Source organism: Stenella coeruleoalba (genome assembly GCF_951394435.1).
Source record: "Stenella coeruleoalba genome assembly, chromosome: 12".
Taxonomy (NCBI): Eukaryota; Metazoa; Chordata; class Mammalia; order Artiodactyla; family Delphinidae; genus Stenella; species Stenella coeruleoalba.
Window position 1 is genome coordinate 49,167,353 of NC_137158.1, and position 14,493 is coordinate 49,181,845.

Here is a 14,493-nt window from a genome sequence, read left to right on the forward strand (position 1 = left end):
TTGTTTCTTCAACATCTTTTGATACTTTTGTAAAATATGTATTATTAGTGTATATATAGGATCATAATAACCCCATTGGTCACAATATGCTCTTTTTTACTTAACACTATATAATGGGTATCTTTTGAGTTTTCACCACGGCATGATAGGTTCATGATCCTGAGGGACAGTCTTTGGACACATATTGTCCTAGTAGAACCATAGCAGTAGCAGTTGATAAAACATAATTGTTCAACTGCCTTCTTGTAATTAAAGAATACATCATATTGCAGTTACCATCTGTAAATATAGCACTTAAGTTTTCTTTTAAAAATATCATTTAATTAGATTCAAAAGTCTAGCTAATCTGAGGTTAGACACAGTGCTCCTCAGTTTATTGTCCACACATGAATTTTCTTTAATATAATGCGACTTACGACACTTGTAAAGCTGCATTTATTTCCTTGAGTAGCTCGTTAGTCTTATTAAAATCTGCCCGCATGATATTTTTCTCTCTGAGGTGGTCTGCTGTCATGACATCCAGCTCTTTTTCAAGTCTCTTGTTTAAATCTTGTTCATGCAACCTGTTTAATTTATTTTTAGTTAAGAAAACGTTATTCTGAAATCGAGCTTTCAAAACTTTCTATATTCTAACAGATTTGAAATGGTTTTAGGTATAATATACAGAAAATTAGTGGAAACAGCCTAAAGTAAAGTACTTACTTTGCTCTAATCTTCTAGCTTGTTAAAGTTGTCTCCTTTAATGCTTTTTAAAATAACATTTTTAAAAGATTTTAGTTAATTACATACAATTTCCAAAGTTAGTGAATGTATATACATCTTTCAAAATATAAACATTTCTTCTACATCCAAATTATAACATAGGCAACAAATAAAGTAAAAAGTGGTCCTCAATATCTTACTAGAAGGCTATCTAGTCATAAAAATAGGCATGTATTGCTAAATACCATTGCAACAGTCTTTCAGGTAACACTGCAAATTCCTTCTGTGGTGACTGAAGGCATACCTCATCTGTTGGTTGGATTCACTTCTTATCCTGAGAATTTCTTTTCCCTTAAGTTCCAATTCTTTGGTTAGGGCATTGATATTTTCATGAAGGTGCTGTACTTCCTTATTCAAGTCTGAGATGTGATGCTCTCTGTGCCTTACTTCATCTTGTAGATCTGTTATTCTACTCATGTGCTCCTTACTCTGAAAAATACAAATAGTTTTTAAAAGTTTTCTGCATATTTACTTTCTGTGTTTAAGGGAAAGAAAATGACATACTGGAATGTCAAACGTAAATCTGACATTGCTTCAAAAGCAAACTGCTGAAAGAAGGAAACCTCGAGGCCTCCTCTATTTTCATAATCAATATACAAGAAGTGTTTATATGGATGCCACAGGGCCACAGGGGACCCAAAAGACCATATAAGCACATCTCCCTCATTTTACTGTTGAAGAAACCAATACCCAAGAGATGATTTGTCCAAGGATGATCTATAATCAATGGCAGAGCCGATATTAGAATACAGGGCTCTTAAGTATTCAATAAGTTACATGGTCTTGCAGTAAAATGCTGCTGCCATCATCCTTTAATTTAAAAGGACCTGCATCTATGGAGGCCATCCCAGTATATACACATCCCATTGCTTAGAAGACTTTGTCTGCTTCATGCCGATCTAGTAGTTATCCTGTCTGACAGATAAGCTCCCTTCCACTTTCCTACAAGTCACTGTTTTCTGCAAATTCTGCAGGCCTAGACATTGTCAATTTCAGCAGCAGCCTAGTTGGAGAGAATATAAGTTCCCTCCATGGTTATAAGGTGGCTCATTTAAAACTTTCTAGTAATGAAGAAAAATTTGAGCTGATCATTTAACATATTTGAAGACTAACAAAGTGAAAGTCATAAGTAATAAACTAATAAACAGGGAATAGCCTTCATTGTACTATGACTAGAAATCCATTCATCCAGACATACATTCAGGATCACAAACCATCTAATTAAAGAAAGTACACTTGGCTAATGAGCAAAATTTAAAAAGTGTGAATAGTAGCTGTGCTAGTGAGATGGACATATAAATTATCTTCTTTTCCTAAGGACCTGCTACTTCGACAGCTGTGCTATCTGATATGGCTGTTTAAATTAACTGAAATTAATTAAATAGTAAAATTTAATTAAAAATTCAGGTCCTTGGTCACACTAGACATATTTGGCTTGTGACTATCATAGTGGATAGCACAGATACAGAAGAGGTCCCTCATCATGGAAAGTTCTACTGGACAGACACTGCTGTTTTATAGTATTCTGTTTTCACTCTGTATTATTTACATTTCATTGTTCATTCAAGATGCAAATAAAATTCAAAATATTCAATTAAAAGGTCATAAAATAAACTGACCATTATACTAAAGCTGAATTACCTAACTCCCTTTAAAAATAAAACTCTTTAATATAGATAGTAAATAATTACTAGTGAAAATACTAGTTATTACAAAATAATTTTCAGAAAATTGTGAACATTCAAGTCTATTCACATTTATTTAAGACATCACAGAACAGAATGTTCTTCACCTGTCTTCTGCTGAGATCTATGCTTCTCTCTAATTCCATTTTAGCAGCGGCCAATTCTTGATGATGATGATGCCGTAACAACTCAATTTCAGCTGCATGTTGATGGTTTAGTTCTGAGCGTAAAGAAGCTGGAATCCAAGGAAAAAAAGATTTAGTGTATTTTTAAAATATTAGTATTTTAGATAAACATCATAAAAGAGTATTACTTTTTAAAATTAGGACACATATTCCCATTAAAATATCATAGGATTGTCTATGCCTCTTAAAATACTACATACTATCATAAAATATAAATTTAGAGGTCATCTGGCTTTGAAGAGGGTAAGAAAATTTTCAGCTGCTCAAATGGATCAAGGTTTTCTATATATGTTTTCAGTTTGCAAGTAAGGTGCTAATGGAGAGGAAATTTTTAACTCTTCTCACTCACTAGTAGAATAACACATTTTAGGGTTGAATGGTACTATAACGTATATTTAGGAGGCAACTTCCCACACACGTAAGACTTCTTCCATGATATCCCTCAAAGATGTTAAGCACTGTCTGGTGATTGTTCTTAGTGATTTCGAAGTCATTATTTTTATCTGAATTTGAGATTATTTCATACAATCCACACTTACTGAATGCCAGGTACTATACTATGGGAGAATAAAATACGACCCTGTTCTTATAATTGCACAGGCTAGAGGGAAGGGCATCAAGGAATTAGGTGGGATATCAGAGATGAACATTATAATGAAATACAGTGTTTCAGTTATAATGAAAGCAGGGTGGTGTAAGAACCCAGATTTCCTAGGAGAGGGAAACTGGGAATGCTATCAACAAAGGAATTGTCACAGTAACACAGTCTAAAAGACTGAGCTGGGGTTCTCCAAGTGGAGAAAGATAAAGGCATTCAGGAAGAAGGAGTAACATATGCAAAAGCAGAAAGAACCCGCTCTGTCAGACAAGCTATAAGAAGTTTGGTATGGCAGGCACCCACAGAGCAAGTGGTCATACTGGAAAGAAAATGGAGCCCAGCCTGAGAAAGCTTTAGTACAAAATGATTTTCACTCCATGTTTACATTCATGGTCCTCAAACTAAGATGTGTGTGGCAGTGTGCCTGAGGGACTTTCAGAGTACACATGATCATCTTCCAAAACATGAATTTTACATGAAGATTTTTGGAAAAGCCACTGTTTTTAATGTTAACACTGAATATATGAGTAAAATACAAGTTACAAATTTCAAAGCTGAAACATGAGACTTCAAAGAAATGCTGTGCTTGTAGCAAGTCAACTTAGGCTCCTCCCGAGACCCTCATGTACAGCATAAATTCAGTTTCCCCTGCTGTTAAGGGCTGCTTCAGTGGAAAAATTGACAGGACCTGGTGAAGGATATGAGGAATCACTGAAGGATTTAAAGTGGGGAAGTCACATGGTGAGATTTGAGTCTTGCAAAAATTAACCCAACTGGGGCTTCCCTGGTGGCACAGTGGTTGAGAGTCCGCCTGCCGATGCTGGGCGCGTGGGCCATGGCCGCTGAGCCTGCACATCCAGAGCCTGTGCTCCACGACAGGAGAGGCTGCAGCAGTGAGAGGCCCGTGTACCGCAAAAAAAAAAATTAAAAAATTAACCCAACTGGAGTTTGGAGAATGGACCGTGGGAAGAAAGATCAGCAAGAAGGTTGCGGTAATAATCCAGGTGAGAAATGATACGACCCTGAATTAAGGGTGGCGAAAGGATGAAAGAAGAGGAAATAGATACAGAGAATATTTAAGAGGAGGGACTAACACGACATGCAAGCAAAAGAAAAAAGGTTGAATGCATCTCCCAGATTCGTGGTTTTGGCAACTCAGTAAACAGTGATATCATAAATTCAAGTGGGAGGTATGGGAATGGAAATATATTTTAGACCTGAGGGAGATGGTGAGCTAATATTTTAAAACAGAGTGTGAGTTAGAATATCTAACAGTGTAATAAGCAGTAAAAAATATAAATCTAATTCACAAGGAAAGCAGATTGGTCTAGAAATACATATTTGGAGTCACAAGCACAACAGATGGCCATTGAAGCCATAGATGTGTGTGTAGAAATAGAAACAATACAATTGGAAAAGAAGATACACAAATGGCAAAAGAGCACATGGAAGAATGTTCAACACCATTAGCCATTAGGGAAATGCAAAGTAAAATTCACAATGAGGTATCACTACACTCCTACCAGAATGGCTAAAATAACAAAATAATGACAACATCAAATGCTGGTGAGGATGTGAAGAAACTGGATCATTCATACATTGCTGGTGGGGCTGTAAAATGGAATAATCACTCTGGAAAACAGTGGCAGTTTCTTAAAAAACTAAACACACCATTATCACATGACCCAGCAACTCAACTCCTGGGCATTTATCCCAAAGAAATAAAAACTTAAATTTGCACACAACTGAAAACACACAGATGTCCTTCAGTAGGTAAAGGACAACAAATATGGTAGGCCAATACCATGAAGTACTACTTAGCAATAAAAAGGGACAAACTATTGATACATGCAACAACCTGCATGAATCTCCAGAGAATTATGCTGAGTGAAAAAAGCCAATCTCAAAAGGCTACGTATCGTACAGTTCCATTCACAACATTCTTAAAATGACAACATTATAGAAATGGAGAAGAGATTAATGGTGGGGGCAGGGAGTGAAGTACATGTGGCTATAAACGGGCAGCAGGGATACCATGGTGATGGGAATGTTCTGTGTCTTGACAGTATCAATGTCAACACCCTGGCTGTGACATGCACTTTAGTTTTGAAAATGTTACCATGGAAGGAAACTGGGTAAGAGGTTCAGACGATCTCTCTGTGCTATTTCTTATAATCTCATGTGCATCTACAATTATCTCAAAATAGAAAGTTTAAGAAACCACAAAAAGTCTTTTGTCTACAAAGACAAATGTATTTAAATCATGTTTCAGTGGATACAAGTTCCAACACTTCGCCCATTTTTACCTCTCCTCGGGAAGAGGAGAGAGCTATAACGACTTGGCCTAGAACTCCGAGCAATAGTAGAGAAGATGAATTGGGTCAACTGGTTTTCCCTTTGAGGCCCCAAATATTCAGAACACTTTGGTCTTCTTTTCTCAATTCTTACTTGGAAAAGAGTGTGCCACTGAGGTGTGACAAAAGACGTCAAAAACACTAGGAGAATTTGGAAAAAAACACAAACAGAAGGAAAATGAGATGACAGGAATAAAAAGTCATTGAATGACACTAAAAAACAAACAAAAAATCCTTTAAATACATACTCAGTTTTTCTTCCAAACTCAATTGATCTCCTATAAAAACTATAGTAATTTTAATACCTCAAAGATAAAAGTCCATTTAATAAAAATTCTGGAAAATATCCAAACAAAGAGTCAGACCTAGACATGACTTTTCTCATGAAAACAAAATCCTTAAGTGGAAAAAAACCCAATATGATGATCTAGTCTAAAGACATGTGGCTCCATCCTTATCTATTCCTTTCAGTCACTGGATAGTGGGAAGCCTGAATGTTCTGACTCCGTTTAGTCCCTTATTGACAAATGGAAGCACCACTGGGTGTTGCTCACACAGCCAGAGTATGGAGAACGTTGAGAGGACCTCAATTTACTGTTTGTGTTCTATCCATTCTACTCTGCCATACTTGCTCCTTCACCCAGTAACTTCAAATAAAATATGAACAACACTTAGATGTTCATTTTGATGTTTCAAAAATTAAGAATAAAACTTTGTGATTTCTTGTTGAATTTTAAGTTAGAAGGATGTAAAAATAAATATGACAGGATTATAATCTTTTCAAAATACCAAGCATAGCCTTTCCTTCATCTTCTAATTCAAATCGAAGCGTCTGAAGTTCCTGTTCCATTTCTGTCCGGAAGCCCTCCATTGACTCTCTGTGTGCATCTTTTAATGACTGAAGCTCTGCAGAATGTTTCTGTTGTAAATGATTTTCAAGAGCATAGAATGAGAGAAACATATTCAAATTATTATGCTAGAATATAGGGAAGGAAATGGAAACAAAATAGAAAAATTACTAAAACTCAGTTATTATTCGAGGAAAACAAGTCTTTTTAATTCATTTTCATGAATATTAGATATAAATGATCATCATTAGAAAATAAATTAGTAGGTTCACTTCAGTAGAATAATCATCATGAAATCAGGTTGAGTCAATATACAGTGTTCGAATTGGGATACAGACCCTTTACCGAAGGCAGTTTTCAAATAAAGCTGTTTTCTGAAGCTGCTAAGGGACATAAACCACCTAAAATGAATGAATACTTCCTCTGTGTGCAGACTTAGACTTAGGAAAGAGGTCGGGGAGGGCAGATCAGAAAAGATCTTCTGATCAGGAAAAGAGAGATGAGGGCTTTTCCTACTCCAACCTTAACAAAATTTTTGTAGCTATTTTCTGTAGTCATTCTTTGCTCCTGCATTTGTGAACAGAAGCAAAAGCTAGAGGAGGCAGCTGGAAAAGTGAACTAAAGCCCTTCATATGATTAATTTTAAAAGCCTAGCCAGAGAGAACACACTACACGTGGCCAAGACGAAGAGAAGATATATGGCCACAAGAGAAAAAAAACAGAGCTCAGGGTACTTCAAGTTTAGAGTGAACTGTAGCACTCAGCCAGGAAGGGTTTTCCTTACTATAATCTATAACATGAAAGGTTTCTGAGAAAGATACCACATTCTAACTAGGGCTGTGTTTCTTCAACCACTACTCTAAAATGCTGCTTTTAAAAATTATTTGACTACTTATGTCCTTTCTGAAACGTACAGCATAAGTTCCTTTGGATACAGGTAAAAATAAAGGACTTCTCGTAGAGACAACATGACTCAGGTAAGCTTGGCTACCTAACGACAGACAATAAAACTGCCAGTTCCGATTTCTTTTGAAAAATGATTACAGTTTTGAAAAGACTGAATGTGTAAAATTAAAGCACTGATGTGAAAGCTTACAAGTTATCACAGTTCACAAATGGAATCCAATGAATAGATTATTTAGTTAATGCGAACAGGTCGAATTTTTAACCAAAGGAACTTCCTTGATTTTCTGGATAAGATCAATAGACTGCAACTTATTGTACAGGCAAATGAGTTGTTTTTAAAAGAATATGACTTTTTTGTTTTTAACAATCTTTAAATAACATACCATTTCTTAAAATAGTATCTATACCCAAATAATAACTGTAATAATTATACATGGTGAAAATTAGTAACACTTTTTCTATCAAATCTTTATCTTTATCCATAAGGTCCCCAGAAGAAATTGAAAAATACAGTGTTAAGAAGTGAACTAAACCAAAATTAATCACACTAAGGCTATGTCAAACTAACATTTTAACACAGAACTAAATAATGGATATGGGGCAACTCTGGCATATAATTAAACAAATAATGTATCTTTTTAAGTATTTTTTTAGTGATTTATTTGTATCACTACTTTTCATATAGCTGTTAGGGCTGTATATAGGGAACTATACTATTTTAAAATGTCTCCCATTTCGATTCATTGTGACTTCTGTGCATAAGAAAAAGTATGAGGGACAAAAAAGTGAGATTAAAAAATATAAATTCCTTGGGTACATGTGTCTTTTGTAGATCCAGACTGAAAGAGAAAAATTAAAAATTTGATGAAAGACTATTGTAAGTTCAAGATAGTATTAAGTGATTACAGTGGTTACAACTAAATTTATTTCATCACTGCTAACATATGACAAGCCAGACGGTATATTAGTTTCATCATGAACTTGGCAATATCATGGGAAACAGAAATAAAATTTGTCTGCTATAGTGTATAATTCGTGTCTGTGTTTAATTACTGTGACCCCCTACAAGAAGTCATAGCCTAGAAAACACAAATAAAGCAATATATAATTTTTTGGAGCAAAAAATGAACTCTAAAATTAGAAGGCTAACAATTATTACGCTGTTGATTACATTTGAACTTATGTCACTTTAAACTTACTCTTTGTTCCTTTTCCTTTTCTTCTTCCATAGTTTGAAATGCAAGGACATGTGCTTCTTGTAAAGATTTATGTCTTTGTTGATGCTGTTCCTCTAATTCTTCAAGCTCTTGTGTAAGTCGTTGTCGTTCTTGTGTAAACTGGACTTGCAGTTGCTGCAGAGAGGTCTGAGACTGGGAAAGCTGCATCTCCAGATTGTGTTTCAGCAAGGAAATCTATGCCACAGAATGGTACACAAAGAAGAATAAATACAAGGCATGTTTCACACATTGCCTATCTAAGGAAGAAAACATTTCAAAGATACTAACAAGAGCAAAATAATTGCCTTAACAAAATGTCCACTTAAAATGTTTTATAATATATCACAGATAACTAATCTTTAGGTATTACCACTTTTATTGTTTTCAGTGATTATCCTAAAAATAGACTGTTTGAGTGGTATTAAGCTTGTAGACTCTCTAAAGAACACTGCAACCCACATTTTAAAAATACAACAAATACCTGTGCTGCACTGCAACAAAAATTCATGATGTGAAATAAAAACAAAGATAGCTAACGTATTTACTAGGTTATGGTCACTTTACGGAATCACACTATCTAGTATGAGAAGTTAAACTGCTTATTTTTGAGGCAGCAAAGTTGAGTAGTTAGGACTGTGGGCTCTGAGTTAAAATTGTAGCTCTGCCACTTGCCACTGTCAATACCTCACCAGGCTGTGTCAGAGGGGAGAGTGTTACTACACACAGTTCACTCAGAATGGCCCCTGCAACGTAGTAAGTGCTCAATGAAAGCTAGCTAAGATTATTTGAGGATTAAAAAACTACTCTTTAAAAGATTTATTAGTTTATAATTTAGAATTCTTATATTAAAAAAGGTTTTTATTTTTGAATTTTGATTTAATTCAAAGGATTTCAAACTTTCAAGCTTTTTAAAAATCACAAACTCCTCACAATCCTCCACTTACAGCCTTCTAATAATGACAGGTGCTTTTCATTCACTATGGAAAACTGATTTGTCCCTTCTTTTGAAAACAGACAAATCACCCTTAATATGTCCACATTGCTTCTATGTGTTTTAAAATACTTAAATTTAAGTCCATTTTAAAGACTAAAAGCACAAAATACATGCATCTGTATGTGTGTGTGTGTGTGTGTGTGTTCATTTACACATTTGTTGAAACCAAATTTTTATTTGATTTATTTCTCTTCTAATATACAGGAAACTATAAACTTGAAACTAGATAACTCAATCATATTCTAGATGTCTGAGGCTAAGGGGAACTTAAGGGAACCAGATAAAAAGGTGTCAAATGTGTTCCATTAAATAACTTAAGATACTGTGTTTATACACAAGTAAAACCGTTTCTGTGGCCAAGAAAGCTAATGGAAAGAGAGAACTTTAAAGTGAGTTTTTGTAAATGAGAAAAGACTTTCTTTCGATTGATGGAAGGCAGATATAGTCTGCCTCACATGTCTCACCAAGGAAGGTACCTGGGAAAGAAAGAGAAAGGGTGGAGAATCACCAGAGATGCAAAATAAGAAAGAAAAGAAAGAAGGAACTGGAAGACAGGAGAGGTCAGAGGTCAGCGGCTGGAAACAGTCACAGACTGTAGTGAGCTTAGGGTGGATAACAGCTGTCTGGAAGGGTTTTGAGCAAAGTTATACATCAGGATTAGTTGTAAAGGTTAGCACGTGCCTTTGTGTAAAGGGTCAAGCACCGGTGAGAAATGATACAACTGACATATGTTCAATCTGTTTTTTGTTTTTTTTTTTTGCGGTATGTGGGCCTCTCACTGTTGTGGCCTCTCCCATTGCGGAGCACAGGCTCTGGACGCACAGGCTCAGCGGCCATGGCTCACGGGCCCAGCCGCTCCACGGCATGTGGGATCTTCCCGGACCGGGGCACGAACCTGTGTCCCCTGCATCGGCAGGCGGACTCTCAACCACTGCGCCACCAGGGAAGCCCTGTTCAGTCTGTTTTAACGTATTTCCAAAGAAGTAAGTTTACCTATTGAAAGTTATATGAATTCTACTTATTAATTTCTACATAAGCCTAAGATTTCAGAGGTTATTTCATATGTTTGGAGTCACGGTGAACTGCAACACTCTGACCCCAGGCAATGCAACTCCCTACACCTCTAAATGGCAGTGGCCACTCCTGATTTACAGCTCAAATAAACCCTGCAAGTGTGAAAACTGCAGTAGAAAGCAACAGCTAAGCCTTATTTGTGGAGAAGGAGGACCAAAACAAATTATACTATGTGATTTCTTACCATTTTATGCAAAGAAAATCAGGCTGAAATGAATATTAAACACAATCCACAAAGAAAAAACAAATCATAAAAGGGTAAAAGACAATAAAAATGTTTGTGAACCCTGATGTGTAAAGTGACAGAGCCATTTTCTTCCCAGCTAGGTGGTTCTTGAAATAGAGAAGGCACCTAGCCACTCTCTTCCCAAGCTCAACCCTAGTCCCAGACCCAGCACAGGGACCCACATGACTACCTTGTCTCTGGTGACAACTTGTTAGAACACATATGAGAACATTAGGAAAAGACTACTGTTACATGTAGAATAATGACTCATATTGTCAAAGCTATTATCTGGCCACTGGCCACGTGAGGACTAATCTACCCAGTGAATGAACTGCTCACCACGCTATCTGGCCTGGTACGCATCTGTCTCCACTCAAAGAAAACGGGCATGATTTTCTGATGTGTACACAGGTACTATATGGGCTAGCAGTGGCCTTGGATTCTGTCCTCCAATGAAGTGTGCACTCAGGTTAGTAAGAAGCCACACAGCAGTGTAACTTATTTTCTGAAATACCTACTTCAAAAGTTCACTGTGTCAAAAAGAGCTCCCACATGTTAATTTGACTATAATTTGACTCACACTTGAACCATTTAAGGATGAAATTTATCAAGAATTATAACATATTATGAAGTACCACAGTAATATAACAGTTATACATTTAAAATCTAAGCACACTTTCCAACCTCTCAAGCTTAAATAAAATACACTTAAATATTTTATATCATAATATACTTTACCTTGAAAGAACTCCAAAGTAATATTTTTCATTTTAGGATATATGATTAATCTTTATTATCTATACTCAAGAAAACATAAAGTATATGCAAAAAGACATTATCATGCAATTTAGTGTTCAAGTATACTTAGTTTATATATTTTTATATTCTTAATTTTGAAAGCACACCAAAATAATATTAAGGCTATTTTAAAATCTTTGGATTCATGCTCAAGACAGTAACATGAATTATAAGCAGGAAGCCTTTATCATGCAATGCAGCATCAAAACTTACTTATTTTGTTCTTTTTACAAATCAATAAATTAGTAGATTGCATCCTATTGTCAGCCTTTATTCAGCATGAAAATTACATGGCACTTTAAAGACAGAAATGAGCAAAGCAACGTAAAATGAACTAATGTTTTATAGCTATAACTTAAAACAGCAGAGTTTAGTCTACTTTACAGAAATACAAATAATATGAAATTTCATTAATTCAAAATAAAAGAGAACGATAGATTTTGCATTAAATACTTTTGGTAACCTTGATCAATACTTTTATTACAGTATTATAGAAAGGCACGTGTTGAATAAATGAGAAGAAGTAGTTACTTCAAATTATATTTTCAAATTATGAAGCATATGGTACTAGTTTCTACACATTTGTTATAATTTTAAATCTTAAGGCTTTTTATTTTGCTGATCTTAAATAAACCAAAGAGAATATTTATTCAGTAAAAATTTTAATCCTAATTAAAAAATTCTAACCACAGCAGTTTAGATATGAATTATATAATATATTCTACTGATCAAGGAGGTACCAGATACTTTCAAACAATTTTAAAAGCCAAACTTTGCTGATAGTGATTGCTACCTTCTGATCTCTACCATTTAAAATACTATCTTTTTGAAAATAAAATGTTGTAAAAATTTCAAAAAGACAAAACTAAAAACATATGGATACATTTTTCTGAAGAAGGGAAAGCTTTACCTACTTCCTACAAGGCAGTTTCACAAAGATTCTGTACCTCTACAACGGTGCCTGCAGAAATCCCTCAAAATAGAAACTGAAACATCAAATCTGAGGTACTGGATATGATAGGATGTCAACATGAGATATGTCATTAATTATGTACATCCTACGTTTCTGATGCACTGTTGGGGTTTTTTTCCCCCCTTTAAAAAAAATCACTCTTATTACAGAAATGAAAGAATACAGAAAGTATACAAATAGTTTATCCTCGAAACAAAGCATTTCTTGAGATAGTAAATGTAATCTGTGGTTCTCAAACCTGGTTGTATATCAGAATTATCTCTGTAGATGTTAATAAATGTACTTGCCCAGGCCCTGATCCCTGGATATTCTGATTAAATAGGTCTGGAATTGAGCCCAGGCTACCTAATATATTTTTATTCCTAACTAACAAAGTAATAAGTGTTCATTGTGAAAAATTTTTTTAAATAAAGTAGTTTATAAAATGAAAGTCTCCTTCCTTCCCTTTTCCTTGCCAAATTCCAATCCCTAAGGGTAACCAGTTTTACCACTTTGTTATCTCCCCAGACTCTTACGACTTATTTCTCTTTTGATATAATTTCCTGTTTTGTTTTTGTTTTTGTTTTTTTTTACTACATTGTGTGTAAACGGGTGGATGCTTTCCACCATGTAGAGAGTACAGCTGCCATGACATGACAAAATATTGGCTATGTCTTACACACAAAAGTTACTTGGGGTCCCCAGGGCACACCTCAAGAGACCAGTGCTTAATGTCCAAGGTAGCTGGAACAGAGACCCATGGGGCTGCTGATTGGGACAGACATTCCCTATGTCTTACACAGAGAAAGAAACACTACTTCATTTGTGAAACCATGAGGGAGGGTGTCCAGACCTGCAGGTGTTGCTATGTGATGGAGTGGCTTTTCAAACACTCAAGTCTATGTAGCTCCCTTCAAGATGCGTATACTCATGGATTTACTCAATGACGGTCAATGATTTCTCCATTAGGGAGGCCAACAAGTTTGGTTTTAGAGGTTTGTTTTTCCTTGCACGGTGACATTTCTAGGGTACATAACCCATGACATGTAGGCATGCCCCATTCTTTTCAATGACTACATATAATGCGAATGGCAGGCACTGTTTCTTGCCTCCCCAAGTGCCCATCTCCCCCTTTTCCTTTCTTCCCAGTTAGCTGAACTCTTGAGTTTGTTCACGGACTAAATGGAAATCCCTATCTTCAAGGTGGTACGCCCCTCTCCCAGCACCAAGGAGTGAATTGTGACTGGGATAAGAAAGTCACGGTAATCTAACTCTAAGGTCATATCACTCTGTTTTAGTTAATAAGCTCAAAGAAAGTATGTGGGGAACTTGGGGGGGGGGGGGAAAGACTTTATTTCCTGATAAAAGTAAAAAATGCTTAAGGAGAGTCTCTTGCATTAGCACAGTTGTTCAAGAACATGACAGCTGGAGCTGTAGCAGCCATGTTGCAACTATGACATGACAAACTTGAGGTCCAAAAGTTAACACATTGAGCATGGCAAAGCAGAAGTACAGAAAGTACCTGAGCACTCAATTATCTTGACAGCTTGAGCCACTGTCACCTGGGTATTCTGCTGCCTATAGCCAAATGTATCCTAATAGACATCATTCCAAAGTATAAATACACTATAATTACTTTAATTCTTACTGATGGAAATTCAGATCATCTCATCTGGTTTTGCTATTATAAACACTGCACCAAACCACCCCCCCCCCAAAAACCACAAATGGTCTAAATGCACACACATATGAGTCTATCAGAAAGCTGTACATAACTCTCTTTTAGTTTCATAGATGACTTTAATGCACAGTCACAGTCAAGAACCACTGCCCCAGAATTCATAAAATGAAAGACTCTGGCTGGTTCTTTAATGATGATCTTAAAGCAATGTCT

The 14,493-nt window shown here is 35.7% G+C and overlaps 1 protein-coding gene across 3 annotated transcripts in view; it reads right to left on the reverse strand.

Annotated features, from left to right (window-relative positions):
* Positions 1-14,493, reverse strand: part of FAM184A (family with sequence similarity 184 member A) — a 120,483-nt gene that overhangs the window by 12,674 nt on the left and 93,316 nt on the right. For 2 of the 3 annotated variants that reach the window (XR_013830837.1, XM_079939502.1), the window contains exons 10-14: positions 8,538-8,750; positions 6,374-6,503; positions 2,555-2,682; positions 1,007-1,191; positions 417-563 (exon numbers count right to left, since the gene is read on the reverse strand). Coding sequence is in view for 2 of the 3 variants with exons in the window: in XM_079939502.1 (XP_079795628.1) it covers positions 417-563; positions 1,007-1,191; positions 2,555-2,682; positions 6,374-6,503; positions 8,538-8,750 (803 nt within the window). In the remaining variant the exon portion in view is untranslated. The remainder of the gene's footprint in view (positions 1-416; positions 564-1,006; positions 1,192-2,554; positions 2,683-6,373; positions 6,504-8,537; positions 8,751-14,493) is intronic. The other variant, XM_079939503.1, reaches the window with a different exon arrangement.